The following is a 27,340-nucleotide window of genomic DNA, read 5'->3' on the forward strand; positions in this document are numbered from 1 at the left end:
AGCAACTGTAAATGAATTAATCATATGCTTTATTGTTTAATTGTTCATTTTATTAATTTGTGAAGTCAGACCAGAGCATCAGTCTGGCCATTCTTGTCCTGTCACCCCGATTCTCTCACCCTTGGGATTATTTATAGTCTGGACAAGGGCAGATGAATTATGATCAAAACCAAGTGAGGATTTTTAAAGGAAGCTTGACGGAAACATTAAAAAAATATCTGAATTCAACTCCAGAAAAAAGGGCTACCAAGGGAAAGTAAAAGTCTTCACTGATGTTTTGAAACTGGCCATAAGAAAGACTTGGAGAATGATCCTCTAGGCATAAGCTCTAAGACCTCTGGACACGATGTGAGCTTCAGCTGATCCAGTCTGGACATCCTGAGCCAGACAGGTGCCTGGCAAGCACAATTCAGTCTGTCTCCATCAACAGCAAGAGTCCTTTTGCACCATCACAGGGTACTCTCCAGTGTGTTGTAATTGTCTTTAAAGCTCTTCAATTCAAGGAAGTGCTTGGCACGTTTACTCTTCTGACTGGAGGGGAGGTATGTCACCTGGATGGTTGTTGGGGAAACTTCAGGAGACTGGGTTAGGTCTTTGGCTGCTGACTGATGTTGTCGCTGCGAGTTCCCACTTTGTGCTTTGACCCTGAAGAATATAGAGGGCAGATCATGACAAACAGGATAAGGACTAATGGAAGAAGACAACTCAAGGCTCATTTATCATCCCATGTGGTAGCTTAGAAATACCAGAGAAACCAATTTTCCCACTGGGTTCCTGCCTCTGGCTCAACCTTTTCATCTCACTATGCTTAAAGCTTTTAATTCTTCTTAGTCACCTAATGTGTGTATGCTGTTAATATACTCCCAGCCCATAGAGTTGCTGTGCTTGTAATCAGAATGTCAAACAGAAAAAAATTAACTGTTGAGTACTACTTACATGTTAGGACATTAAACTTTGTGCTTTACCAACATCTACTTTACTAACATCCCAATATCCCTTCATGGTGGTGTCACCACCACTTAGCAGGTTAGGAAACTGCAAGTCCATTAAGTAACCTGCTTGATGTCACAAAGCTGGTATGTGACAGAAAGCTGGGAGTCAAACCTAAGTTTGTCAGATTTCAGAGCCTATATTATTTTCACTATACCCACTGAACCTTTCTAGAAGCTAGAAATCAGAGAGACTACATTAAAAGAAAAATGTAGTAAATAAACAAAATTTGCCATCTTAACTATTTTTAAATGTTTACAATTCAGTAGTGTTAAGTGCATTCATACTGCCATGCAACTGATCTCCAGAATTCTCTTCAGCTTGGAAAATTCTACCTACTAAACAACTCCCTATTCTCCCTTCCTTCCAGCCCCTGGCAACTACTGATCTCCTTTCTATCTTTATGAATTCAACTACTCTAGGCATCTCAAGTTAAGTGGAATCATATGGTATTTGTCTTTCAAAACCAACCAACCAACCAACCAACCAACCAACCACAATTTTGAACAGGCCCCCTGACTTCAAGACTAAATACCATTTTCCATCCTCTCCGCATGTTCATTTCCATTACCTGTGTAAGTAGTTTCTGCTAGGACCATTTATCTTTAGGAACAAGTGGTTTATTTTTAGGAACAGAGAAAAAAACAGGACATACACACTATTGTTTGAGAAGTTCCATATTCAACACAGCAGAAAACATGTATTCTTTCTTTTCATGGCAGTTAACTTTTTATTCTAGATTGGACTTCCCTCTTTACCCTTTCATTTTACATTTGCACAAACATAATGAAGCTATGTTGGTGTATATATATATTACATATATATATATTTTAAGATTTTATTTATTTTTAGAGAGGGAAGGGAGAGAGATAGAGAGAAAAACATCATTGTGCGATTGCTGGGGGTTATGGCCTGCAACCCAGGCCATGTACCCTGGCTGGGAATTGAACCTGTGACACTTTGGTTCACAGCCCACGCTCAATCCACTGAGCTACACCAGCCAGGGGAATGTTGGTATATATTTAAAACATTCCCAGACAAAAATCGTGATTCCTTTCTGTAGTGATGTCCTTTGTTTCAGAAGAGGGTTACTAATGCTTTAAGTGGTTTAGAAAAAAAAAAAAGGGTGGCATTTCATTCTTATTTTTATCAAACCAAGGCACACTGAAGGAGGGCCCTGGAAAAGAAGGAATCTTTGTGTTTTGAAAAAATGTCTTTTTAATACCAATTCTGACATTTTACAGAGCTGGGTCAAAAACAAACAAAAAAAAGGCACACAGAAGTAGAAGTTTCCCTTGTTAGCTTGTAGAGCAGCATCTGCTTTCCAATGTGAGTGAAGGCAGTCCTAATAGTCTAGGACAGGGTGTCAAACTCATTTTCACTGGGGCAGCCTCGTGGTTGCCTTCAAAGGGCTGAACGTAATTTTAGGACTGTATAAATGCAACTACTCCTTAACAGTTAAGCGAAAGTTTGGTGCTCCCGCCGGGTAGAAACAAAGTCCCGGCTGGATAAAACAAGGTGGAGGGCTGGATTTGGCCTGCAGGCCTTGTGTTTGTCACTTGTGGTCTAGGACCTAACAACTTTTACATTATCTTGGAGTTTGTTCCTATTGTTTATGAAAGCCATCTCACTGTGGGAACAGTCCAGCACTACTATATTCTCTAAGCAGTCCCTCTGTGCATTGTGATGTTTCTCTTTAAACTCACACTGTGGCCAGTTCACTCAGAGCCTCCTGATAGCGCAGGTATTCTCTCTGGCCAAAGACCTGAGGGAAAAGAAAGGAAGAGTGAGGCTCTCTCAGTCTGGGATTCCTTTAGTACCCTGAAGGAAAAAGTGGCCGCACAACTTACCCCTGTCCCATAGCGGGCTGTCTCATAGCCATCCAGCAGGGTATCAATGAGGGCCTTGCGCACACCCTTGAAAGGAGTACTAGTGTTTCGAAGATCTAGCAGGTAGGAGCGAAAATTCTTGCCCAATAAGGAACGGGGATGCCGGCCTTCAGCATGAAATGGGATCTCTGAGAAGATAAACAGCACAATGATACCCCTTCTCCCATTCGTTAGTCTTTGTATTTAATTTCCCAAACTTTGAAATGGGTCCATTGAATGAATTGGAGGGAAATTCTAAAGAATTAAGAAGACCAGAGGTATAGAGCTGTGTCTGAGTTGTCATTTGGTGGTGGCAACACAACTAAAGCTATACCAATGGTACACATTAGTGTCATTGTCCAATTTACCGTCCTACTTACCTATCCTACAAGATATAAACCACAGGTGGCAAACACAAGGACCAGGGGCCAAATCTGGCCCTCCACCTTGTTTTATCTGGCCCAGCACCTTGTTTCTACCTGGTGGCAGCACCAAGCTCTTGCTTGACCGTTAAGGAGTAGTTACATTTATACAGTCCTAAAATTACATTCAGCCCTTTGAAGGCAATCACAAGGCTGATATGGTCCCCGGAGAAAATGAATTTGACACCCCTGATAAACTATGTTTTGGTTGAGACACAGAATATATGATGATGGTCATAGAATAAAAATGTTCAAGCCTGACTGGTGTGGCTCAGTGAATTGAGTGGCGGCCTGTGAACCAAAGGGTCACTGGTTTGATTTCACTCAGGTCAAACTCCTGGGTTGTGGGCCACGTCCCTAGTTTGGGGGGGGTGGGGGGGGTGCAAGAGGCAACCAATCAATGTATCTCTCGCGCATGGATGCTTCTCTCCCTCTCTTTCACCCTCCCTTCCTTCTCTCTGAAAATAAATTTTAATAAAACCTTTAAAATAAATAAATAAAGTAAATAAAATCTTTAAAAAACATTCAAGAACCATCTATCTTTGGTTCAGCAAAAAAGCTTATGTTGCTTGTCTTGTGGAAAAACAAGTAAACTACCACCATCCAGTGCGTGAAACTAAAGGTCTAAAGAACAAATCAAATCCAGACTCTCTGTAAAAGAAATAAATTGCCTACTTCATTTTCTTAAGCAAAAGTTACCCAATACTCACAAAACTCTAAGAAATTCCTACTAGCCAGGGGTGTGCAGAAATGACAAATTCTAACATACATAAAGCCAGTTCCTCCCTGTCTTCCCCAAATAAGCTTTCAGGATCCCGAATGGCTGGTCAAATAGACCTTACCAGAGACACGGATGGCATCCAGAGCTTTCATCCTATACAAATAGTTGTAGCAATCTGTTGAGAAAGAGAGTGGTCTCAGACACAACCCTCAAAAATATCTCTGAACTCCAACAAGCTAATAATCTGCCTCCCCACATGTCATATATCCAATAACAGAGGAACCACAGTTGCTGGTTTTGCAAACAGCTGTTATAACTCTGAGAACAAAGAATTCTGAACTTGTGGGATTCTTCACTGAAGTATCCTCCAAGAACATGCCACATACTCTGATTTCCCTGGATTTCCAGCTGCAGCAGTCTTGCATCATCATCAGCAAGGAGCTGAGGTTCATACTTGATATCCTGAACCCTGGAGAGTCGAATATCAATCTCCTCTTTTAAGTCCTGTTCACACAGAAAAAATACACAATCATTTACCCTGTACTCTGCTTTTCATCAGTCTGGAAATGGAGCACAGCAAATGAGCAACTAAGACAACAGAAGCAGAGAAAATGTTCACCTGGCTAATGAAATTGCAAGACTCAAGAATAGAAGAATAGCCCTTGCTGGTGTGGCTCAGTTGATTGAGTACTGGCCCGTGAACCAAAGGGTTGCCAGTTTGATTCCCAGTCAGGGCACATGCCTGGGTTGCAGGCCAGGTGGCCAGTGGGGTTGTGCGAGAGGCAACCACACACTGATGCTTCTCTCCCTTTCTTTCCTTGTCTAAAATAAATACATAAAATCTTAAAAAAAAAATTTAAGAATGGGATTTGGATTTAAGAACTTCTCCAAACTATGTCTCTAAGTTAGATCTTTTAACTTGCCAGAATTCCCTCAAGCTCTACAGCATCATTATTTCTGACTTTCAATTGGACTTAGAGGACTCCTGTTTAGGTACTATAAAGAACTTCCTAGGTTGGAAAAAAACTCAGCAACTAGAAGTCATAATCTACTCTAAAATTCTATAAGGAGTCCTGTATGTCTTATAATAATTTGGGAACTATCATCTCTCTGGTGGACCACGGAAATTCTACAGAATTTCTTCTAGAGCACATTTCAGTACCTTTTAAGTAGGTAACTCATATACATGGTATAAAATTTAATAAGGTACTTGCCGTGGCTGGGTGACTCAGTTGGTTGGAGCACCATCCCATACACCAAAAGCTTGCAGATTTGACTACCCGTCAGGGTACATGCCTGGGTTGTGGGCTCCATTCCTGGTCAGGGTGCATTCAGAAGGCAACTGATCAATGTTTCTCTCTCACATCAGTGTTCCTCCCTCCCCTCTAAAATCAATAAACATATTTCCAGGTGAGGATTAAAAAAAAAAAAAAAAGGTACTGAAAGTGCCGCTCCTCACTTATCCACCAGCAACCCATTAAGTTTCACGTTCGTCTCCTACTTAAGAGGGTTGCTAGAGCCCCAGTAAGTAGATTTTTTGGGTAACTTTTAATACATGCATGTACATTTTAAATATCAAGACAAAAGCATGTTTGCTTTAACAGCACATGTACTAAAGTGGTAACAATACACAGATTAGCATGGCCCCTGTGCAAGGATGATAACATGAAAACTCATGAAGCATTCCATGTTTTAAAGAAATGAGCACCTGTACCTACTATCCAGTTTATAAACTGGAACATTACCAATGAGCTTGAAGCCTTGTGTGCCCATTTCTGAATTCAACCCCCCAATCTTAATTTGTCAAGTCTTAATTTTCTTCCGTTTTACCACATCATTCTAAACAAGGTATTTAACTTTGCCTAGTTTTTAATTTTATACAAATGGAAAAATACTTTTTGAATTCCTCTGCAACCTGTCTTTTAAAATTTTAAATAGCCTTCATTGAGTGTGAATTTACATGCATCCATCCCAATCAAGGTACCATTTCCATCACCCCCAAATGTTCTTCATGTCCTTTTCCAGTTAACCTCCCTTGCCAGGCTGCACTGATATGCTTTCTATCAATACAGTTCTGCCTGTTCTAGAATTTCAGATAAATGGAAAAGAACCATATGGCACATATTCTTTTGTGAATGGCTTTTTATCTACTCAGGATGTCTCTGAGAGTCATTCCTGTTTGTGACTTACATTCACAAATATTTTGGAGATTCATTTGTGTTCATAAATTTATCTTCGGTTTATTTTCATCCTTTAAAAATTTTTATTTTTTTAACCCTCACCTGAGGACATTTTTTCATTGTTTTTACAGAGAGAGGGAGAGAAACATCAATGCGAGAGAAAAACACTGAATGACTACCTGCCATATGTACCTGAACCCACAACCCTATGGTTAACAGGATGATGCTCCAACCAACTGAGGCACATTGGCCATGGCTTTATTTATTTTTCAATTGATTTTAGAGAGAGAGGGATGGAAAAAGAGAAACATTGATTTGTTGTTCCACTTATTTATGCATTCATTGGTTGATTTTTGTATGTGCGTTGACTGGGGGTTCAAACTCGCAACCTTGGTCTAATTAACTGAGCTATATAGCCAGGGTTATTTTCATTCTTTATAGTATTTCAAAATACAAATATATAATTATGTAGCCATTCCCAAGAAGACATTTGGATTAATAATTTTTTAAAAACATTATAAAGAATGCTACCATGAATATTCTTGTACATGTGTTCTGTACACATGAACAAAAATTAATTTCTCTATGGTAGGAGTGGAACTGCTGGGCTGTGGATTAAGTATATGTTGAATCTTACAAGATAATGCCCATTTCCCACAGTGGTTTAACTAATTTTTACTTCCATCGACACTGGATGTGGATTCAGATAAAGAGAATTTTTAAGAGCAAAAGGAACCTTGGTCTCTTCTAGTCCAGGGGGCTCCTAAATACCGTATTTTGCTGGGTATAATGTGCTCCCACGTTTTTGGCCCAAAATTTCAGGAAAAAAAAAACTTTCAATTTTTAATTCAATTAACTTATTTATATTTGGAAACAAAACCAATTATTGTATTCCAGAGTATTATTTTGTACACAGATAATTGTTATTGCTTTCTAGTTATACTTTTAATGCATTAGCATAAATAAAAGAATTAAAAACATTTATATAGATATGGAATTAGTACTATCCAGAAATAATGCACATTCTTATTTTTCCCTCAAAAATTTGGGCAAAAAAGTGCACACTACACATGCCAAAATACAGTAGTCAAAAGTTTTGATTGGCTCATGATATATTGGACGCCAGCCCTATATTCCTCTCATGGGAGGTAGCAGGCATTTGAACTGTTGATGTTTCAGGCCATGTCACATTCCTTGAGGTTTTCTATGAAATGTATTAGCAAAGAACATGGAGGAGAGGGTTAATAGCACTGGTTAATGAAAGAACATTGGCTTAGGAGTTGAGGAGTTGTATACTAGGTCTAGTGCTCCCACTAACCTGTTTTTCACTTAAAACAAATTATTGAGTACCTATTATGTGTAGGACCTGGTTTTCCAGTGAACAAAACTGATAGGGTACTTGCATTCTTGAGGCTTATAATTTAGTGAGAGACATTAAACAAGTAGAGAAAATTAAACATTAAAGGAAATCTGTAGTAAAATGCTATCTAGAAAAAAATCAGGGGACTATCAGAAAACAAAGAGGATGACCTATAGGTAATAAGCACTCCTCTTTGGAGGAAATAAAATTTAAGCTAATATGCTAAGATCTAAAGAACAAACGAGCTAGTCAAGTGAAGACTAGAAATCATTCTAGGTCACAGTAACAGGACATGTAACAGTGGGAAATTCAACCACTGTAGCCAGGCCCCAGTGATAAAGGGAGAAACAAAAGGAGGTTGGTAAGGCCAACAGGCACCTTTAACTGGGAAGTGGAAGACAGAAACAGCAGGATGGAGTTGGTGGTGGATTATCAAGAGCTGCGATTTAGACGTCTTACATGTTACTTGCCTCCCTATCAAACATCTAAATGTTAGGTAGGCAGTTGGATATACAAGCATGGAACTCAGGCAAAAGGTTGGGATAGAGGTAAAATTTCATCAGTAGATAAATAACCAGGCCAAGGAAAGGCAAGCAATTACCTAAGAAGTGAAGATAGACAAAGAAACCACTTGCTTATTCTCTTTTTTTAAAATGCCTGGGTAAATTGTTTCACTTTTTTTAGGTTTCAGTTTCTAACGTGAAAGTTGGAACTAGATGATTTGTGGAGCTCTTAGAAATCTAAAATTCTGTGGAGGCAACTCTTTTCATCATGCTGGGGCTAATTTTACCACCCTCACCCCATTCTAAAACAAAATTTAAACGAACAAACAGAAAACACAGGGTAGTTTAAGCTGAAGCGGGAAACAACACAAAAGTTGGGAATTTTAATCCAAGCTCTTCATTCCGCAGATGCAAAAACTAAAGTTCCTGGGTAAGCTACAGGCTATGCCAGAGCAGTAAACAGGTAAGCCAGGCCCCAAGCTAACTGTTATTGCTCAATCTACTAAGGTAAGCACGTGGGTAACTGGACATGGAAACAGGAACTTAAAAGTCATTTCCAAAGGCAAAAAAAAAATCTCACTCTGCGCCTTAACAGATCTGGAGAATCAGGCCTATCCAGTGCCTTAAGGACCTACCTTGGGGGCATTGTGTCCCACAGGGACGTGAGGTCCCCTTCGGGATTTCATTGCAAAGCGCATGATTTGTCTCTTCACAAAAATAAAGAGCAGTACAAACACCTGTCCAAAAAAAATGTAAGAAACATAAAGAATCTTAAATAAAAAGACAGTGAAAACAAGCAAAAATCATGCCTTCATTTTAGATCCCCAGATTCAGGTTCTCAGGGAGGTTTCAGGGGTATAACTTGGAGCAGCAAGGCCATCAAAGATGGGGTGTGTAAAAGGAAGCGAGGAGCGCGGAGGCGTGGGGGGGTCAGTGCCTTAGGATTCAGTGGGAGGATTCTCGACCGGGGTGGGGCAGTATACGCCCACGAAAGGAGTCAAAACCCAGAAAAAGCGTAGGTGAATGAGTGGATAACGAGGACGGGAAAGTGCCTCATACGAGGCAGGGTCTCTAACGAGGAGGGGCTCCACGGGGTCACACCCAACATCAGGAATGGGTTAGGGGAATCTCCTCACCAGGCTCCCGTAGGCCATCACCAGGACGACATTCACCCCCGACAGCCAGTTACTGCCGGACGCCATGGCCTCCCTACCCCGCGCAGAACTGCTCCAGTTTACCCCGCTGCCCTGCCTCGTCAGCCCGGGCTCTTCCGGGGCAAAGGCGCCTTGGTCCCCCGAAGCTCCCCGGCCATTTCCTTACGGGGAAAGACCAAGGATGACCCGGCCAGAAAACATGGCGGATTAGGGAGTTCTGGGAAAGAAGAACGACACCTTCCCGCTTTCACCCATCACGTGACTCAGGCACGCAATGGCAGCCGGGAGCGGAGATCGCCGACTCGCGGAAATACACCAGTAAGAGGAAGCGCAGGCAGCGCAGTGGGTCACGTGGTGGGGGGGCGTGACTGCCGTGGAGGAGGCGGTGGGGAGAGGGACACGCGGAGCCGGAGAGAGGTGTCTCGTGGCGCGGCGGCACGCGCACGCTTGCGTGCGCGTCCCTTTCGTGTCACGTGCTGGGGGACGCAGGAAGGCAAGTGGGAGGGGGAAGGCGCGAGCGCGAGCGCGAGAGGGAAAAGGAGGGATGGGGGCGGGGAGGAGGGAACCTTATATCACGTGACAGGGGCGGCGCGGCCCGGGGTGTCAGTGTGGAGGAGACTGAGGTAAAGTTGGGAGCGCAGCGGTGTTGGCGGCGGCGGCGGTAGCAGCGGCAGCGCGGCGGGGCCGGGTATTGTCCGCGGCCCCTTTAAATCCGCGATTCCCCCTTTTACCCTCCCTTTTTTCTCTCCTACCCCGCCGTGTTCCCCTCCTTTGGTAGGCCCCCCCGCACCGTGTGTTCCCCCACTGTACATCCCCCTCAGTCGTGCGAGCCCTGGCTACTAGCCCCATCCCCCAGTCGGCTGCCGGAGATTTTGTTTATGGTTGGGTTCGCGGCCTAGTGGGCCTTACCAGAGCCGGGGCCTCGATTTGGGAGCGTGGCCGGGGCGGGGCTTGGGGCAGCCGGAGGGGGGGGCATGCGGCTAGAGCCTGAGGTGGGGGAGAGCGAGAAAGAGCGCGAGCGAGCGAGGCCTGGGCCCCGCCTGAGGTAGGGCCCTCTCCACCCCGGCCGGTTCCTGTGGAGAAGACGAGGGGGCCTTCTCCTTTTTCAACCCTCTGTGGGCCTCGTATCCGGATCCGGCCTGGTTTTGGGGGTGGCGGAGCGGAGGGAGGGTGATGGGGTGGAGCTGCCCCAAACTCCCCCATGTGGCCCTCAGTTTGGAGTGCGGGGGATTAAATTGTTCCGGGTGGGAGGTAAGGAGGAGATGTGGCGCCGCTGAGCGGGTGAGCTTCCCATCCTCCACGCGTGGGCTTGCGTCCCCTCTCCGTTTCTAGCTTCTTTGTCAGCTTCTCTTATTACCCTTCCTTTTTTCTCACCGCCCCAGCTTTTGGAATATATGTTTTGCTTCTGTCTTCAGCTTTCTGTTGTTAATACTGTAGTTTGGGGTTCCCCAAGCAATTATGATATTATTTAGGAAGCTGGACATGGAGGCCCCCATCGAGTGCATTACGCCTAAGGGACGCACTAGAGCACTGGGATATTTGTTCACTCTTTTCATAATGGGACAGGAATTCCAAATTTCTTCAGACCCTTCACCCTGAGGGCAGTCCCTAAATTTGCTTTGCAAACTGATGTCACAAACAGGGGACTGCTCCTTTTCCATCATTCTTGAATTGTAGCCACCTCTGGTGTAGGGTATTGTGGAAAGAAAAACACCACAGTAATAGACGTTTTTCATGTTATTGTTACCGTGTTGCCTTTGACTGTCCCTGATTATTAGATGGAGAAATTCCTTTTTGTCTTTTCCCCATCCACCTCCCACCGCCCATATCTTGCTTGGGGAATATTTGATGTAACTTGCTGGGAGATGATGAGGGTCAGTGACAACTAGCATTACTAGAGAACTGAAACGTTTTGGCTGTGTATGGGTTGATAAAACTGCTTTGAGATCCTACACCATTGTCCTTACAGATTAGAGTATGCCAGTGATTATTTCCGTTATGAACAGGAAGTATTTTTGGTATGTAAACTGATGATGAAAGGCCTTAAAACGTACTGTTTTTGATTTTTTAAAGCTCCTCCTTATTTAACATGTCCTAACTGGGAAGTACTCTTTTTAAATATTAGATTCATGTTGATGGGGAAGGGGAGGAAGTGGTCATTAACATAAACCATCCAGTGGAGTTAGTGACACTGTTAGAGGTAGTAAATCTTACCCCAGTTCACTTTCAGAGTTTCTGAATTGCTTCTCAGATTGTAAGCCCCTTGAGGGTAGCAACTAAGTCACATTGCTTTTGTATTTCTTAAAGTGCTGGACACAGTAGACACTCAATAAATACTAACTTTATTTATTTATTTTTTCCTGTAAAATTTCTCTGGCTATTTTTTTAAGTAGCTGGTTTTTAGAATATGGTCAAGGGCACTCCTGTATTGAAACCTGTATTTGTTCCTGCACTAGACCCTTGGTCTCCAATACTTCTCACCTATCTCCCTTAAACATTTTTAAAAAAGATTTTATTTATTTATTTTTAGAGAGGGGAAGGGAGGGAGAAAGAGAGGAGGAGAAACATCAGTGTGTGGTTGCTTCTCATGTGGCCCCCACTGGGGACCTGGCCCACAACCCAGGCATATGCCCTGACTGGGAATTGAAACAGCGAACCCTTGGTTCAGAGCACTGAGCTACACCAGCCAGGGACGTTTAAACATATATATATATATATATATATATAATTTTTTTAAAGAAAATTTAACAAGATTCCTCACCTCCACTGTGATAACTTTGGGTGTATGGCTCTGCTTGCTGTTAAAAGGCATTAGTTTTCTGCCCTCCAGTGATCCATCCCAGATCACTTGTTGCTCAGTGTTCTTACTGCCTACATGGTAAAATTTTCTTAGACATACTTTTCAAAGCACTTGTAAGAGAAAAATAGAAATTAATAGCAAGAGTGATCAGGAGAATTTCATTTTTTCTTTCCCGACTATGTGGTTTTCAAGTTGACTTAATAACATCAATTAGTACAGCATATGCAGTTATCCATAGAGTTAGCTAGTCATACAATTCATAGCTGTAGTGTAAATCATGCTCACAAATTGAAAATCATACATGGCGTAGAAAGTCAATAGTTGTAAGCTATCGGAATGGCTACCCCAATACTAGAAACTACATCTTATAGCCAATTATTTCCATAACAATTTTCTTTTTTTTTTTTTAAAGATTCTATTTATTTTTAGAGAAAGAAGGGGGGCAGAGAGAGAGAGAGAGAGAAACATCAATGTGCGGTTGCTGGGGGTTGTGGCCTGCAACCCAGCCGTGTACCCTGGCTGGGAATCGAACCTGCGACACTGGTTCGCACCCCTCGCTCAATCCACTGAGCTATGCCAGCCAGGACGATTTTCTTCTACTTTTATTTTTTTGCTTTGATTTTAATCTAGGGGTACTTGGTTTAAAAAAGTTTCTTTTTTAAAAAAATTTTTTTCTTATTAGGTGTTGAAACTTGAAAATAATGCCAGCCTGGGAAACTGGACTATTGTGTAGCAAATAATCCTGTACTATCAAGAAATATTTATATGCCTTTGTGTATGCACTTGTATGGGGGAGGGGTAATGATTAAAAATTAGTTCCTTAAAACTTGGTGATAGAAGATGGAGATTTTTTTTTTTTTTAGATTTTATTTACTTATTTTTAGAGAGAGTAGAAGGGAGGGACAAAGAGAGGGAGAAAAACATCCATGTGTGGTTGCCTCTGGTGCACCCCCACCTCCAGTGGGGGCCTGGCCCACAACCCAGGCATGTGCCCTGACTAGGAATTGAACTGGCGACCCTTTGGTTCAGAGGCCAGCACTCAATCAGCCAGGGCAAAGGATGTAGAATTCTTTTTTTTTTTTTTTTTTTAAGATTTTATTTATTTTCAGAGAGAAGAGAAGGGAGGGAGAGAAACATCAATGTGTGGTTGTCTTTCATGTGGCCCTCACTGGGACCTGGCCTGCAACCCAGGCATGTGCCCTGACTGGGAATCAACTAGTGACCCTTTGGTTCACAGCCCATGCTCAATCCACTGAGCTACACTAGCCAGGGCAGATGTAGAATTCTTAATTACTGCATTAAAAATCAAAGACCTATGCAACCTATTGACCCAACTTGTTGAAGAATTTATCCCCAAGGAAGTCAGCTTTCTTTGTGACCAAGAAACAGGTGAAATTCACTTTCCTAATAGTTAATCCTCACATATTTCTTCAGAAGCCCACCTTATTTGCCCTTAAATCCAGCAATACCTTCTGAGCAGTCTAGAATTACTCTGTATAAAGTATTAACGAAAAGCAAATAAATAAATTTAGAGCATAAAAGTATAAACTTGTACTTTTTGGAAGAGAAAAAAAATGCAAAGTAACCTCTTATTTTGACCACTCTATCATGTGAATGTTTTCTTTTGTTTACTAAATGCAGTTGCTGAGATTGCATTATAAAGCAAAGTGTTAATGAAGAGAACTTAAATTCTATAGAATCCATGCTTGTTAGAAGTGTTAGAACAAAAACAGCTGGTTTAGGGAAGGTCCTATGTGTTGTGTGTGACTCTTGTCTTGTAATGTCTCAAGTTTAAAATTACTTCCCAGAAGCCTTTTTTCCAAATAAAACTTGTGTTAGATGATTTGGGTTTGGGATAAATCCAGGATTCTTTAATACCTTAAGGTGAGTGGTAGAGGTTCATTGTAACTCCGGTTTCTTGGAACTGTGGATTTTGAGACTAACAGAAGCAGCTGCAAAAGCAATGTGTTGGAATTATTTTCCAGAAAACTGAGATTTTGGGTAAAGTAACTAGGGCTAATACAAGCTTTGTAAAAGGCTATGGAAGCCCCCACAACACACTGAGAGAACCTTACAGGAGAAAGAGGCTAGACTTGAGTTTGTGCTTTTCCAAATGATGGAGGTCACGTGCAAGTTAAAGGGTTGTAAGGTAGATTGAATACAGTATTTAAAAATTTTTTAAATTTGGTTTATAGACCAATCCTCTTCCTGGAAGACTTTTGTTTCCAGGCTTTGATTATCTTTCCTTCTGTCAAAAGGACTTTAGGTATTTTTACCTATATAGAAGGCTTTTGACTTATTATCATTGTTTGAATTACTATCAAGATAGCAAAACTTCAGAAAACCTGCTTGTAGGGGACTAGTAACCAAACTATTCCTGTAACTTTAAAAAAACAAAACTGTCACTTAACACATGCTTTATATGTTTTTTTTTTCTTTACAAAAATGTTAACGTCCATAGTTCCATGAGGAATTTATCAAACTAAATCTGTCTGAAGCACAGGTGGATTCTCGTTTTTGTTTTTTTTTTTTTAAGATAATGAAAATGTTTCATGGGGGTGCTGATGAAAGGGGTTGAAAACATTTTGCCCACATTTAACATCTAAACTTTTTTTTAATCTTTCAGTATTCTACCTTGTAAATACTGTTATTTGTATATACTGTAAATGATGACATCGGTGGGCACTAACCGAGCCCGGGGAAACTGGGAACAACCTCAAAACCAAAACCAGACACAGCACAAGCAGCGGCCACAGGTAAAGGGGAACCCATGGGATATGAATCCAGTGGTAGTGTTGCTGGTTGATTCTGATTTCCATTCAATGCAGCATCATTCTGTGCTTTGGATTATTGATTCCGGTTCTTCATTCTGATTTTCTAGCCCTTTCCTTGTTTTACTTGGTGCCCAATAACTGTTAATGATGTGCTGTGATATAACGTGCCTGCTTTTTCTTTAATACTGAATTATTAGGCTTTGAAAAAAATGGCTCTTGTGCTTTGTATGACTAAGATAGCATTTCCTTTTTATCTGGGTTGTTTTAGCAATACATTTCTTATTTCCTAGACTTTCCACCTTGATATCTTTCTAGCCTACCTTTGTCTCACCATCTTTGTCCTGTCTTTTGTTTTTATTTTTCCTAACTTTTATCTTCCTCTCTGGTCTCATTGAGGCCTAATCGGATATTTCCTTTTCCATGAGGACATTTTCCTTCAAAACTAACAAACGAGACATCGTAGAGTATTGCTTAGTTTTAAGGAGTAAATTAGCCTCCTGGGTACAGTGGTTCATGGTTTTTTGTTTTTGTTTCTTTTTTTAAAGTTTAACTTAGGTATGATTTGTTTTCTATAACCAGTTTGGTGTTGATTGTTATATAATTCGAATTTACTCCTTATTTGGTTATGGTCAGATAAATTAAATATATAAGACTAGAATTTTCCTCTCAGTCATTTTTCTTGACTTTTCCTTCCAAGTGAATTTCTAGCAGAATTTTAGTACATAAGTAGTTTAAAATTTTAATTGGAACAGTACATTTGTGGTATCTTATAAACATATACTGGATATCCAAAAAAATATACTGAGTCTACTCTCAGTCATTATGTCAGATCTAGGAATACGAGGGTGGCATTGGTCATTGCAGAAACAGGAACAGGGTTTGCACATGACTTTGCAAACATTAATGTGAATTAATGTGAATGTAGATGTTTCAAAGTGGTGCTGTGATTCCCAGTATGAAAGCCTCCTTAATGGTGAACATTGGTGGATTAACTTCCTGCTTTTTTAGGAATTGTAAAGTGAAATAATGGCAGCGTTCTTTTTTTTTTGTCATTGTGCTGATTTAAGCATCTTATTCTTTACTTTTTTAAAAGATTTTATTTATTTACTTTTAGATAGAGGGACAGGGAGGAGAAAGAGAGGGAAAGAAACACAGATGTGTGTGAAACATTGATTGGTTGCATGCCTCTCATACACCCCCAACTGGGGACCTTGACCAGCAACCCAGGCATGTACCCTGACTGGGAGTTGAACTGGTGACCTTTTGATTTGCAGGATGATGCTCAACCCATTGAGCTATACCAGTCAGGGCTGACTTAAGCATCTTAAATGCTGGTTAGTGGTTTATTACTTGGTCCTGTGTAACAAGGAAAAGGAAATTGGGTCGGGGGGTAAAGAAATAAGAGGGACTGTAGAGTCTGTCTTATTTCTGTAAACTATTGTCTGTTGATCATGATTTTTAAAACTTGTCTGAATTCTTAGGCCACTGCGGAACAAATTCGACTTGCACAGATGATTTCGGACCATAATGATGCTGACTTTGAGGAAAAGGTGAAACAAGTGAGTAATTGCTAATTTGGTGTAAGCTATGGGGGAAAATACCAGGATTAATGCATAAATACCTACTGAGGCATTTATTACTGTAAGTATTAAAAGAGCTATGACCTGAAATACAGATTAAGCTGATAAATAAGTGCTTTTATTGTTTGATTTACTGTATCCTTTTGGCTAGATACCTTGTTCAGAGGTTTTTGTCTAAATTTTAGCTTCTTGTTTAATGAATGACTTTATCGATGTCATTTTATAGCAACTTGGAGCAATTGTGGCATCTAGGAAGTATGGAAATTGTGGTATACTGAAGCCTGTGTGTTTCTGGTTTTGATTCTCTGTTAGATGCTTTACTGTTGGATTGTTTTGTATGTAAATCCTTTTGGCTCTATTTTTGGTCACAGGTAAAATTCTGCATATTTTGCTTTTTTAAGCCTGGTTCTTTGAGAATCACTTGGTGTTTTCTCTCTTTTCTTCACCTAGTTTTCTTTTGTGGGAAGTACAAGCTTATTCATGATCACTGCTGATCTTTCTTTTTCAGTTGATTGATATCACAGGCAAGAACCAGGATGAATGTGTCATTGCTTTGCATGACTGCAATGGAGATGTCAACAGAGCCATCAATGTACTGCTGGAAGGAAACCCAGATACGGTATAATGCTAATAAAGTGTTCTAGAAAGTGGGTCCCTGGATTAGAGGCTAGTAATAATCTAAAAATAGCAAATGGGGTAACTCATCTTAAAGCAGAGTACTTAATCTCAAAGTAGAAGTGGGAACTACCTTGGAGATTGCTGCAGATTACAAATACTTGAAATTAATGTACAATAAATAGGAGAAAACAGATAAAAATCAGTCTCTTCTAAATGGCCTGGAATAAATTATTCATTCTATGCTAGTGACCGTTTTCAGGCCTGGGTTAGTCTGAATTAGAGGTGCTATTTCATGCTAATCATGGAAGATTTCTGCTCACTCATTTTACTTCTATTGCGCAAAGTCACAAGGTCCTGGATTTTTATTTCATCACTTTTCCATCAGTATCAGCTTTGCGTTTTCTAATACCTTTTCATTGTGTAAAAGTTTTCTGATGAGATAGAGAACAAAAGTTTACAGACTGTTGACTATCCCTGGAGATGATGATAGGGGATATCTTGGAGGACCTCTTTCTTTCTACTTAATCAGAATTGTGTTTTGATGCTTGTCTTATTGTTGTATCAAATTGTAAACGTTCCTTAACAACAGAGATTCTGCCTTACTGACCTTTGGGATATTTCTGTAGTGCTTAGTAGAGAACTTTAATTTTACTTTTTTTTGTTTGTTTAATTATATTTTATTGATTATGCTGTAACAGTTGTCCTAATTTTTTTCCTTTTACCCCCTCCACCCAGCATCCCCCATTCCCTCAGGCAGCCCCTCCACCTTTGTCCTGTCCATGCATCATGCCTGTAAGTTCTTTGGCTATTCACTTTCCTGTACTGTACCTTATATTCTCATGGCTATTCTATAACTACCTATTGGTACTTATTTTTTAATATATTTTATTGATTATATTGTTACAGTTGTCCCATTTTTTTCCTCCCCTTTATTCCTCTCTGCCTTGTACCCCCTGCCCCCACCTTAGTTCATGTCCATGGGTCGTACATATAAGTTCTTTGGCTTTTCCATTTCCTATACTGTTCTTAACCTGCCTCTTTCTATTTTGTACTTACCATTTATGCTTCTTATTCCCTGTATGTTTCCCCCCATTCTTCCCCCTCCCTGCTGATAACCCTCCATGTTACCTCAATTTCTGTGAATCTGTTCCTGTTCTAGTTGTTTGCTTAGTTTGTTTTTGTTTTTGTTTTTTGGCTCGGTTGTTGCTAGTTGTGAGTTTGTTATCATTTTACTGTTCACATTTTTTATTTTTTTCTTAGATAAGCCCTTTTAACATTTCATATAATAAGGGCTTGGTGATAATGAACTCCTTTAACTTGACCTTATCTGGGAAGCACTTTATCTGCCCTTCCATTCTAAATGATAGCTTCGCTGGATGAAGTAGTCTTGGATGTAGGTCCTTGCCTTTCATGACTCTCAATACTTTTTTCCATCCCTTCTTGCCTAGAAGGCTTCTTTTGAGAAATCAGCTGATAGTCTTATGGGAACTCCTTTGTCCTTTTCTCTTGCTGCTTTTAAGATTCTCTTTCTCTCTTTAATCTTGGCTAATGTAATTATGATGTGCTTTGGTGTGTGCTTCCTTGGGTCCAACTTCTTTGGGGCTCTCTGAGCTTCTTGGACTTCCTGGAAGTCTGTTTCCTTTGCCAGATTACGGAAGTTCTTCATTGTGTTTTAAAATAAGTTTTCAATTTGTTGCTCTTCCTCTTTTCCTTCTGGCACCCCTATAATTCAAATGTTGAAATATTTAAAGTTGTCCTAGAGGTTTCTGAGCCTCTCCTCATTTTTTTGAAATCTTGTTTCTTCATTCTGTTCTAGTTAAATGTTTATTTCTTCCTTGTGCTCCATATTGTTGATTTGAGTCCTGATTTCCTTCCCATTATTGTTGATTCCCTATGTATTTTCCTTTATTTCTCTTTGTATATCCTTCACTTTTTCTTTTATTTTGTGACCATACTCAACCAATTCTGTGAGCATCCTGATCCCACCAGTGTTTTGAACTGTGCATCTGATAGGTTGGCTATCTCTTCATTGTTTAGTTATATATTTTCTGGACCTTTGATCTATTCTTTCATTTGGGCCATTTTTTTTTTGTTTTGTTTTGTTTGGCTTGCCTGTTTTATGTAATAAGGGGCAGAGCCTTAGGTATTTGCGGGGGTGGGGGCAACCCACATTGCTGTGTTGTGCTGTGGCGGGGGCCGGGGGGTCCGAGAGGGGGGAAATGCTGCTTGCTCACCTATCACAGGCTTTCAGTCACTTCCTTCTGCTACCCATAAGCAAATTGGGCCCTTCTGATGCTGATTCCTGGATGGGTGGTTTTGTGTACATTCTTGAACCCTGTGGGTCTCTCGAACCGAACTTTCCTATGAGGCTGGGAGTTTCTCCTGCCACCTCAACCCCCACAGGTTTTTTTAAATGTTTTTTTTAATATTTATTTTTATTTATTTTTAGAGAGGGAAGGGAGGGAGATAGACATCAATGTGCGGTTGCTGGGGGTTCTGGCCTGCAACCCAGGAATGTACCCTGGCTGGGAATCGAACCTGGGACACTTTGGTTCCCAGCCCGTGCTCAATCCACTGAGCTACGCCAGCCAGGGCTTAAATCAGGTTTTGAGGCTTTATTTCCCCATCCTAGAACCCAGGGTTGTGCTGCCAGTCTTGCTCCCTAGTTGTTCCTCCCAGTTTATTGGCACACAAATGTGAGACCACCTGCTTCACCAGCAGCCACCTTGCCTTGTCTGCCAATCACCATCTCACCCTCCCCAGTCCTTCAGCAGCCCCCTTGTCGTGAGTCCTCTCCACCCAGCTGCCCATCCCTGCCCCTCTTACCGGATGAATGTTTTTTCTTTAACTCTGTGGTTGTCAGACTTCCATACACTTCGATTTTTCTGGCAGTTCTGATTACTTTTTGTTGTTGTGCTGCTTTCGATTATGCAAGGAGGCATAGTATGTCTACCCTACGCCTCCATTTTGGTTGGAAGTCCTAATTTTACTGTTTCGTTGTTGTTGTCGTCGTTGTTGTTGTTTTAACAAACTAACATTTTGAAGTAATTTTCATTTATTTGGTCTTACACTGGGGACTTCATGGGTTGGAATAGATAACCAGAGTCCATCCTTTGAGTGATCAACTTACTGATGTTACAGTGTCACTTTAACTAAATGTTGGAGATTTATCAGTTTCCTTGAGACAATGGGAAATCATAGTGGAAAACTTTTTTCAATCATTGTATTTAAACTTGTGGCTTTTTTTCTTAAAAAATGTGGTCCTAGGTTAGATTTTACATTATTGACCTTGTTTAAAAATTATTGCCTGGACAATTATGTAACAGTGCCTTTGGTTCACTTTGAGTTTACTGTAGAATAATTGTCTCAATATTTTTTGAGGGGATGGGTGAAGAGGTGGGACTACTCATGCTTCTTAGAAGTCTAATTTTTTTTGCACAAGTCACATTTTGTTTCACCTTCCAGCATCTTCTACCTAGTGCTTTAAATTTGAACTTCCACAAATCAAAAAGAAAATAAACTAAAGAGTGTAGGCTTATGCCACAAATAAACGAGCTTCTACTGAAATCAGTAGGAAGCAAAGTCAGCCTCCAGGGGTGTTGGATGTATTTGGGTAGACAAGATCATATCAGAAAACTGTTAGTGTCTTTGAGAAGGTCATAATAATTCTTTTTATAGAAGTTAGGTGGCAAGTTTCTGAAACTTGCCAGGTTTTGAGACAGATGCAAAAACTCTAAAAGCTGATGCATATTTAGCTATAGGGTTATGAAAACTTACGCATTGAAGCCACTGTGAGCATAAAGCCACCAGCTATAATGTGGAATCAGCCTGGGTTGGAAGAGTGGGCAGCAAGGAGCTTCTAAGTCCTAGGTAGCTATTTAATCTTCTTAAAGTTACTTCTTTTGTAACTACTTATAATATACTTTAAAATATGTAGATATGTTTTTACTATAATTTTAAATTGGTTTTTTGAACTTAAAACTTTAAAATTGTGGTAAAATCCTCCATTTTGACCATTTTTAAGGGTATAACTCAGTGGCATTAAGTACATTGATAAAGTTGTACAACCATTACTACTCTTTATTTTCAGGAGCTTTTCATTGCTCCAAACTAAATCCAAAGTGGAGTTTCTGTGTTCATTAAATAGTAATTCATTTTCCCCTCCTGTTAGCTCCTGGTAGCCTCTTGTATTTTTTGTTTCTATGAATTTGCTTATTGTTCTAGGTACCTCATAAGTATTGTCCTTTTGTGTCTTATGTCACTTAGTGTAATGTTTTCAAGGTTTATATTGTGGCATATATTAGAATTCTACTTTTTAAAAAAGATTTTATTTATTTATTTTTAGACAGAGGGGAAAGGGGGGAGAGAGAGGCAGAAACATCAGTGTGTGGTTGCCTCTCACAGCCCCCTACTGGGGACCTAGCCTGCACCCCAGGCATGTGCTTTGACTGGGAATTGAACCAGTAACCTTTTGGTTTGCGGGGCCGGCGCTCAATCCACTGAGTCAACACCAGCCAGGGCTAGAATTCCACTTTGTTAAGGCTTGATAGTCTAGTAGTAGTAGTAGTAGTAGTATGTATGTATGTATATGTTACATTTTGTTGATCCATTTCATCCATTGATGGACACTTGGAATTATTTGGAAGTAACCTGTAGAGGTAGTGTTTTATTCCCTAAATATTTCAGTATGCTTCTCTTAAAGATGGATCCTGTTTTTTATGACCATAACATTTTTATCAACCCTGAGAAAATTAATTATAATTTCACATTATACCTGGCTCATATTCTTGAAAGCTATTTGATATTAGATAGCTGTGCTGATCACCAGGGACATTGTTGTTGAGTTAGAGGGATCTGGGTTTGGTTGTTTGTTCTGAATCTGTTATTTGTATGTATTTTCTGGAAAAAAAAAGTGTAAATTAAGGAATGTGTATGTTTAAAACTTGGAATATGTGACACTCATTTTCTTGAGGAATGAGTGTTTTCTAAGACTATTTAACTTATTTTCCTTACCACAAATTTTCCTTCCTGCATTCTGGAGTGAATCACTGAATATTCTGTTTGGGGAAAAGCTGAATTGGATTATATTGGTTTATGAAATACAGGGGAGAACACAGTGCATTAAACCTGGAATGGAAGGCTTCCTATAGTCAGCATGTCTTAGGACCAGGGCTGTGCCCTCCTGACTGCTATTTGGTGTTAAGCAAAGGAAATTATGGTATGGGGCGGTAAAGTAGCTATAGTTGTTTTTTTCTCCTAAATTCTGTGTTGCTCATTTAAAGAATGTGCCCAAGATTTGAATGCTGCTTACTCATTCTGAATTCAAAGTTAACTTTTAGCTTTGGCTGGTGTGGCTCGGGTTGAGTGCTGGCCTGTGAACCGAAAGTTTGCCCATTCAATTCCTGGTCAGGGCACATGCCTGGGTTGCAGGCCAGGTGCCCAGTTGGTGGTGTGCAAGAGACAACCAGTCGATCGATGTTTCTCACACACGGATGTTTTTCTCCCTGTCTTTCTCCTTCCCTTCCACTTTCTCTAGGAAATAAAATCTTTATTTTATTTATCTGTTTTCGCAGAAAGGGAGGGAGAAAGACAGGGAGAGAAACATGAATGTGTAGTTGCCTCTTGCGTGCTCCCAATGGGGGGAACCTGGCCTGCAATTCGGGCATGTGTCCTGACTGAGAATTGAACCAGTGACCCTTTGGTTCGCAGGCCAGTGCTCAATCCACTGAGCCACACGAGTCAGGGCTAAGAAATAAACTCTTAAAAAAAAGAAGAAAAACAAAGTTAACTTTTAGAAACTTTCAGTTTTGTTTTTTTGTTTGTTTGTTTGTTTGTTTTGCTTTATTTGATACCAGTATGACTCTAAAAAATTGGATGGGACTCACTAAATCCAAAGGATAGTAGTTCTTTTTCAGCTCAGGAAGTAGACTTGAAAGCTAGGGACCACCAATAACTAGGTCCTTTGACTAGTACATCAAATGACTGAACTAGATACGGATCTTAGTGATACTTTTCAAAGTGATCCCTGCAATCTGTTAGCACCTCCCTTATAAAAAGGAGTTCAGTTTTGCAGTGTTAGGTGTAGAGTTTTTTTTTGATGTTCTTTCTGTATCCTCCATTTAAACGTAAGTAAACTACTTAAAAGTATGTTAGACTTGGATGTTGGGAGGAGAATGGTTAATAGTTGTACCAGCTGTTGTCTCTGGTTTCCTAGTAGCAACTCATGTTGATTAGATATGAATGTTCTGCCCTTCTTTAGCATTCCTGGGAGATGGTTGGGAAGAAGAAGGGAGTCTCAGGACAGAAGGATGGTGGCCAAACGGAATCCAACGAGGAAGGCAAAGAAAATCGAGACCGGGATAGAGACTATAGTCGGCGACGTGGTGGGCCACCAAGACGGGGAAGAGGTGCCAGCCGTGGACGAGAATGTATGCATGGGGCTTTAACAAAACTAGCTGTGGGTCAGTAATGTCTAGATTTTAGGGATGTCAAGGCTGTACTAGGCTGAACCTAGTAACCATTATAACGCACTTTTGATTTTTCTTGCCATTATCTGTTTTGAGGCCTTGATGTCTCTTACGTTAGCCTTTTTTAGCAGCAGCCACCATTTTGGCATGAATTATCATGTAGCCATTGTAAAGTTTTACTTAAATAGTTGTTGTGGATCGTCACCATTATTCTAGTAACCATCATGTCCCATCCTTCCAGCTCCTTTTCTCTTGCTTGTCTTCCCACCAGCATATATACATACCATTTATGTATTTTTATATATTCTGTTGACTCTGGTCTGGCCATCTGTGTTTTGTTTTTTCCAGTTCGAGGTCAGGAAAATGGATTAGATGGCACCAAGAGTGGAGGTTCTTCTGGAAGAGGCACAGAAAGAGGCAGAAGAGGTCGTGGACGAGGCAGAGGTGATCAGTTTGTTGGGGGTCGGGGGCCTGGATTTTGGCATACTCTTACTAGTTTTGTAGGGGTCTACATTATTTAAAGACAAATTCACATGGTGTCTAGGTATCTTAATTGTTAAGGTGTCATGTGAATTCTAGAGGTTGCTAAGTAGGCAATGAGAAGGTCAATGTTATTTCCTCTGGTCTTTATTGTTGCTGTTAACTGCATTTGCTTGAGGACCCAGAAGTGTGATCAGCAAAAGAACAATCTGTCAGTAGTAGTGATTGTCCTACTGTGTAACATTAAGTGATGTACTACAGAGTGAGAAAAAGAACATTTGATAATATCAACCACTTAATATTCCAGAGCTGCCTCAGTTGGCAAGATAGTTTTGTATCAACTTCTAAAATATTTCTTTTTTTTTCTCTTTGATTAGGTGGGTCTGGTAGGCGGGGAGGAAGGTTTTCTGCTCAAGGAATGGGGTAAGTTTTGTTGATCCAATGTCAGTCTTTAATATTTTTCCTCTATCACCATGATATTTTGGGGGGGGTTAATATCCTGATATCCTGAGGGTAATAGTAAGAAGCCTTACCCAAAACGTAGTAAAAAAGATATCTAGAGTATTTAATCAGAAAGGTGTGTAGACTTAGGGGCTATTTTTTAGAGATAAGCATTTACTACCTGGATCATTGTCTGTATTTCATAGCTTCATTTGAATGCATATACCTATTATCGCCCCAAAATCTTCAAGTGGATTTTATTATGATTATTGGTGTTCTAACCCAAAATGAATAATAGATAGAAATTGAGAGTATACCATGAAATTTTAGGTATACTGATACGTGAGGAAAAGTTGACAGCCTAGATAAGGGAAAGGAGCCATGTGATTTGTACTAGGAAAAGAACAGTGAAGATTCTGATTGCCCTCTTCTTTGAGTTAATTTTTTCTTGGTGCTGCTTAGATGTCGGAGACTCTTTTAAGCTTTTTTGTTGTTCACTCCCCTGCCCCTAGAACCTTTAACCCAGCTGATTATGCAGAGCCAGCCAATACTGATGATAACTATGGCAATAATAGCGGCAATACATGGAACAACACTGGCCACTTCGAGCCAGATGATGGGACGAGTGAGTGACTCTATTAATTTTTTGTGTCTGGGAACTTAAGGAAATAATTTTTTTGAGGTTATAGTTAAAAAGTGGAGGAATAGTTTTTGGGTGCAGAGATGGGGGAGAAAGGGAGAAAATTACAACTAAAATTACTGTGTATTCTCTATATTTACTATTTGTCTGCAGACACATTATATAAACTATTTCACCTGATCTTCATCCCTATTTTATGAAATAGATATTATTTATCATCACTTTCCAAATGATAAAACTTAGACTTGAAAGAGCAGTAAAAAGGGTAAAGGGGGGAAAAGTGGAATAACTATAATAGCATAAATAATAAAATACCTGAAAAAACCAGCAGTGAAGAAATTTGCTGGTATTTGAACTCAGAATTGTTCGATTCTACAAGCCCATGGTCTGTCTTCCCATTATACCATGTGGCTGTCATTAGGCTTCAGTTGTATTTCCTAGTGTTTCTGTTAGGGTAACTAGTTTTGCCATTTGAAAAGATATCCTGAATAAATTAATTCAGCCACTACTTGTAGAGATGAAGAGGGTCCAGAATCAGCCCACTGTCAAGTGTGTGCTCTGGTACTGACATAGGAGTTTCTTTTTTCTTTTCATTTTTAGGATAGTTCAATATCTGAGCAAGAAGAAAACTTCAAGACTTGCTATCTCCCTTTGTTGGACAGTCTTCTGGGTGTGGTAGAGTGTTAGGGAATTTTAAGATTTTACCTTTTTTTTTTAGAGAGAGGGAAAGGGAGGGAGAAAGAGGGAGCGAAATATCCATGTGTTGTTGCCCCTTGTGCACCCCCTACTGGGGACCTGGCCTGCAACCCAGGCATATGCCTGACTGGGAATCAAACTGGTGACCCTTTGGTTTGCAGGCTGACACTCAATCCACTGAGGCACATCAGATAGGGCAGTAGGATTTTAATAAGGTTACTTTTCTTGTTAGCTGACTTTGGTGCCTGTATCTAGGTAGGGTGTATATGTTAAAGGGTATGTTAGGCTCATGGGATACACTAAGAAGTGTTTGGGAGTAAGATACAGCCTCTGGGCTCGAGAGTACTTTCCTCTTAGGAGATCAGCTACTTCCTTCTGGCTGAGCCAGCACATACAGAGCCTGAGACTTTTCCGTTTCTAAAGGGGGATGAATTAATAGTAGAGGATGAAATAAGCCCTTTGACTCTTTTTCCATTTAAATTTGTCTTGCCACTTTTTAAAGATCAGTGATATTTATATCTGTGTCTTTAGTAGGGTCTTTGGCGCAGCTTCCCATTTAATGTCCACAAGATAATACATGTACACCTCAGGTCCTGAATGTTTCTTATTTTTTGTTTACCAAGTTGTCTTATAAACTCATTGGAAATACAATTTTCCAACTGGTGAAGGCTGAAGTTGTATAACTGGCAGGTTAGAATTCCCTTGACCATTTTGCTATGAAATGTCCATTTCTGTTTTAAATTCCTGTACTTTGGAGACATTAGAACTGCTCTTTGTTTATCACTCGATGGCTTTGTAAGAGGCAATGCTAGCTAGCAGTCTGAATAACAAGTTACTGTTTTTTAGCACTATTTTGTGCTTGGGTATTTGTTTGGCTTTTTATCACTGGCAGAAAAGATGATAGAAGTTAGGGATTTATTTGCACTTGTGGATAAAAAAATCAGGCATGGAATCCCAGTCCTGGATTGCAAGCCTTAGCTGTTTTCAATAAGGATGTGGTTAAAAAAAAAAGGTTGAGGTGTATATGTCTACTGAATAGATTTGGGAGGTTAGAATCAGAAATCTGTGGTTTGCAGCTGTATGAAAAATTATGTGATTTTTGCTGTTATCTTGTTAGTGTGAAAGTGTTGGGTATAGCTTCATGCTGTCTCATCATTGTTAATTCCACAATATGAACTTACCTTTATAATCTCTTTTTGTGTTTTCATGATAGCAAACTCCCTTTTTAATTTAAAATGAAATTCAAATCTACCCTTAAAGTATCCACAGGTACACTGGGAATTGTGTATTGGGGGCAAATGTTCTCATTCACAAGCAAAATTTCACTGGTTGTTTTTCTTTTCTTTTCTTTTTTGTTTCAGGACTTGATTTCATTGGGGTTGAGGGGTCAAATTATCCCCGAAAATTTGAGACTGCTCCTGGTATGATACATCCAGGCGCCTAACTGCCCCGGATATTTTTATAGATTTTTATGAACTGAAATATCTGTGGATATGTCATTTTTGTCTTTCCGCTTTTTTTTCTCTCTGCCTTTTCCTTCTGTATTTTCTGCCCGTTTTTGCTTCTTAAAAATTTTGTTTAATGAATATTTAACATTTACGTTGACTGCTTTCTTCTGCTGATGGAATGGAAACCCTAATCTTTTG

General features: G+C 40.1%; 2 protein-coding genes and 1 non-coding gene across 25 annotated transcripts in view; 2 read left to right on the forward strand and 1 right to left on the reverse strand.

Annotated features, from left to right (window-relative positions):
* Positions 1–28: 28 nt before the first annotated feature.
* C14H1orf43 (chromosome 14 C1orf43 homolog) lies at positions 29–9,469 on the reverse strand. Of its 5 annotated transcripts, none has more exons than XM_028502549.2 (7): positions 9,181–9,469; positions 8,680–8,781; positions 4,388–4,505; positions 4,123–4,176; positions 2,841–3,007; positions 2,697–2,755; positions 29–645 (listed from the first exon to the last, which is right to left on the reverse strand). In XM_028502549.2, the coding sequence occupies exons 1-7, from the start codon at positions 9,244–9,246 to the stop codon at positions 450–452; spliced, it is 762 nt and encodes a 253-aa protein (XP_028358350.1). In that variant the 5' UTR covers positions 9,247–9,469; the 3' UTR covers positions 29–449. The 5 variants fall into 5 exon arrangements, with proteins under 5 accessions (XP_028358350.1, XP_028358353.1, XP_028358351.1 ...); XM_028502552.2 differs by having other exon boundaries at positions 33–645; positions 9,283–9,449; XM_028502550.2 differs by lacking the exon at positions 4,123–4,176 and having other exon boundaries at positions 33–645; positions 9,181–9,455.
* Positions 5,594–5,696, forward strand: LOC114489272. The gene has a single exon (XR_003683841.1). It is a non-coding gene; the product is annotated as a U6 spliceosomal RNA (small nuclear RNA).
* Positions 9,470–9,697: 228 nt separating the features above from the next.
* UBAP2L (ubiquitin associated protein 2 like) overlaps positions 9,698–27,340 on the forward strand; it is a 46,556-nt gene continuing 28,913 nt past the window's right edge. For 8 of the 19 annotated variants that reach the window (XM_036015375.1, XM_036015379.1, XM_036015378.1 and 5 more), the window contains exons 1-9: positions 9,698–9,821; positions 14,625–14,754; positions 16,254–16,331; positions 16,861–16,971; positions 23,230–23,398; positions 23,786–23,881; positions 24,295–24,340; positions 24,871–24,983; positions 27,056–27,115. In XM_036015375.1, the coding sequence (XP_035871268.1) occupies positions 14,665–14,754; positions 16,254–16,331; positions 16,861–16,971; positions 23,230–23,398; positions 23,786–23,881; positions 24,295–24,340; positions 24,871–24,983; positions 27,056–27,115 (763 nt within the window). In that variant the 5' untranslated portion in view covers positions 9,698–9,821; positions 14,625–14,664. Of the gene's footprint in view, positions 9,887–9,991; positions 10,244–14,624; positions 14,755–16,253; positions 16,332–16,860; positions 16,972–23,229; positions 23,399–23,785; positions 23,882–24,294; positions 24,341–24,870; positions 24,984–27,055; positions 27,116–27,340 lie in introns of those variants that run through there. The other 11 variants (XM_036015381.1, XM_028502541.2, XM_028502542.2 and 8 more) reach the window with 6 other exon arrangements.

This window comes from Phyllostomus discolor, chromosome 14 (assembly GCF_004126475.2).
Source record: "Phyllostomus discolor isolate MPI-MPIP mPhyDis1 chromosome 14, mPhyDis1.pri.v3, whole genome shotgun sequence".
Lineage (NCBI taxonomy): Eukaryota > Metazoa > Chordata > Mammalia > Chiroptera > Phyllostomidae > Phyllostomus > Phyllostomus discolor.

Coding starts and splice junctions, on each gene's coding strand:
- C14H1orf43 (XM_028502549.2), bottom strand. CDS start 9,246: ATGGCGTCCGGCAGTAACTGGCTGTCGGGGGTGAATGTCGTCCTGGTG. Junction 4,177..4,387: donor GGAAATCCAGGGAAATCAGA/GTATGTGGCATG, acceptor CTTTCTCAACAG/ATTGCTACAACTATTTGTAT. Junction 2,756..2,840: donor CAGCCCGCTATGGGACAGGG/GTAAGTTGTGCG, acceptor CTTTTCCCTCAG/GTCTTTGGCCAGAGAGAATA.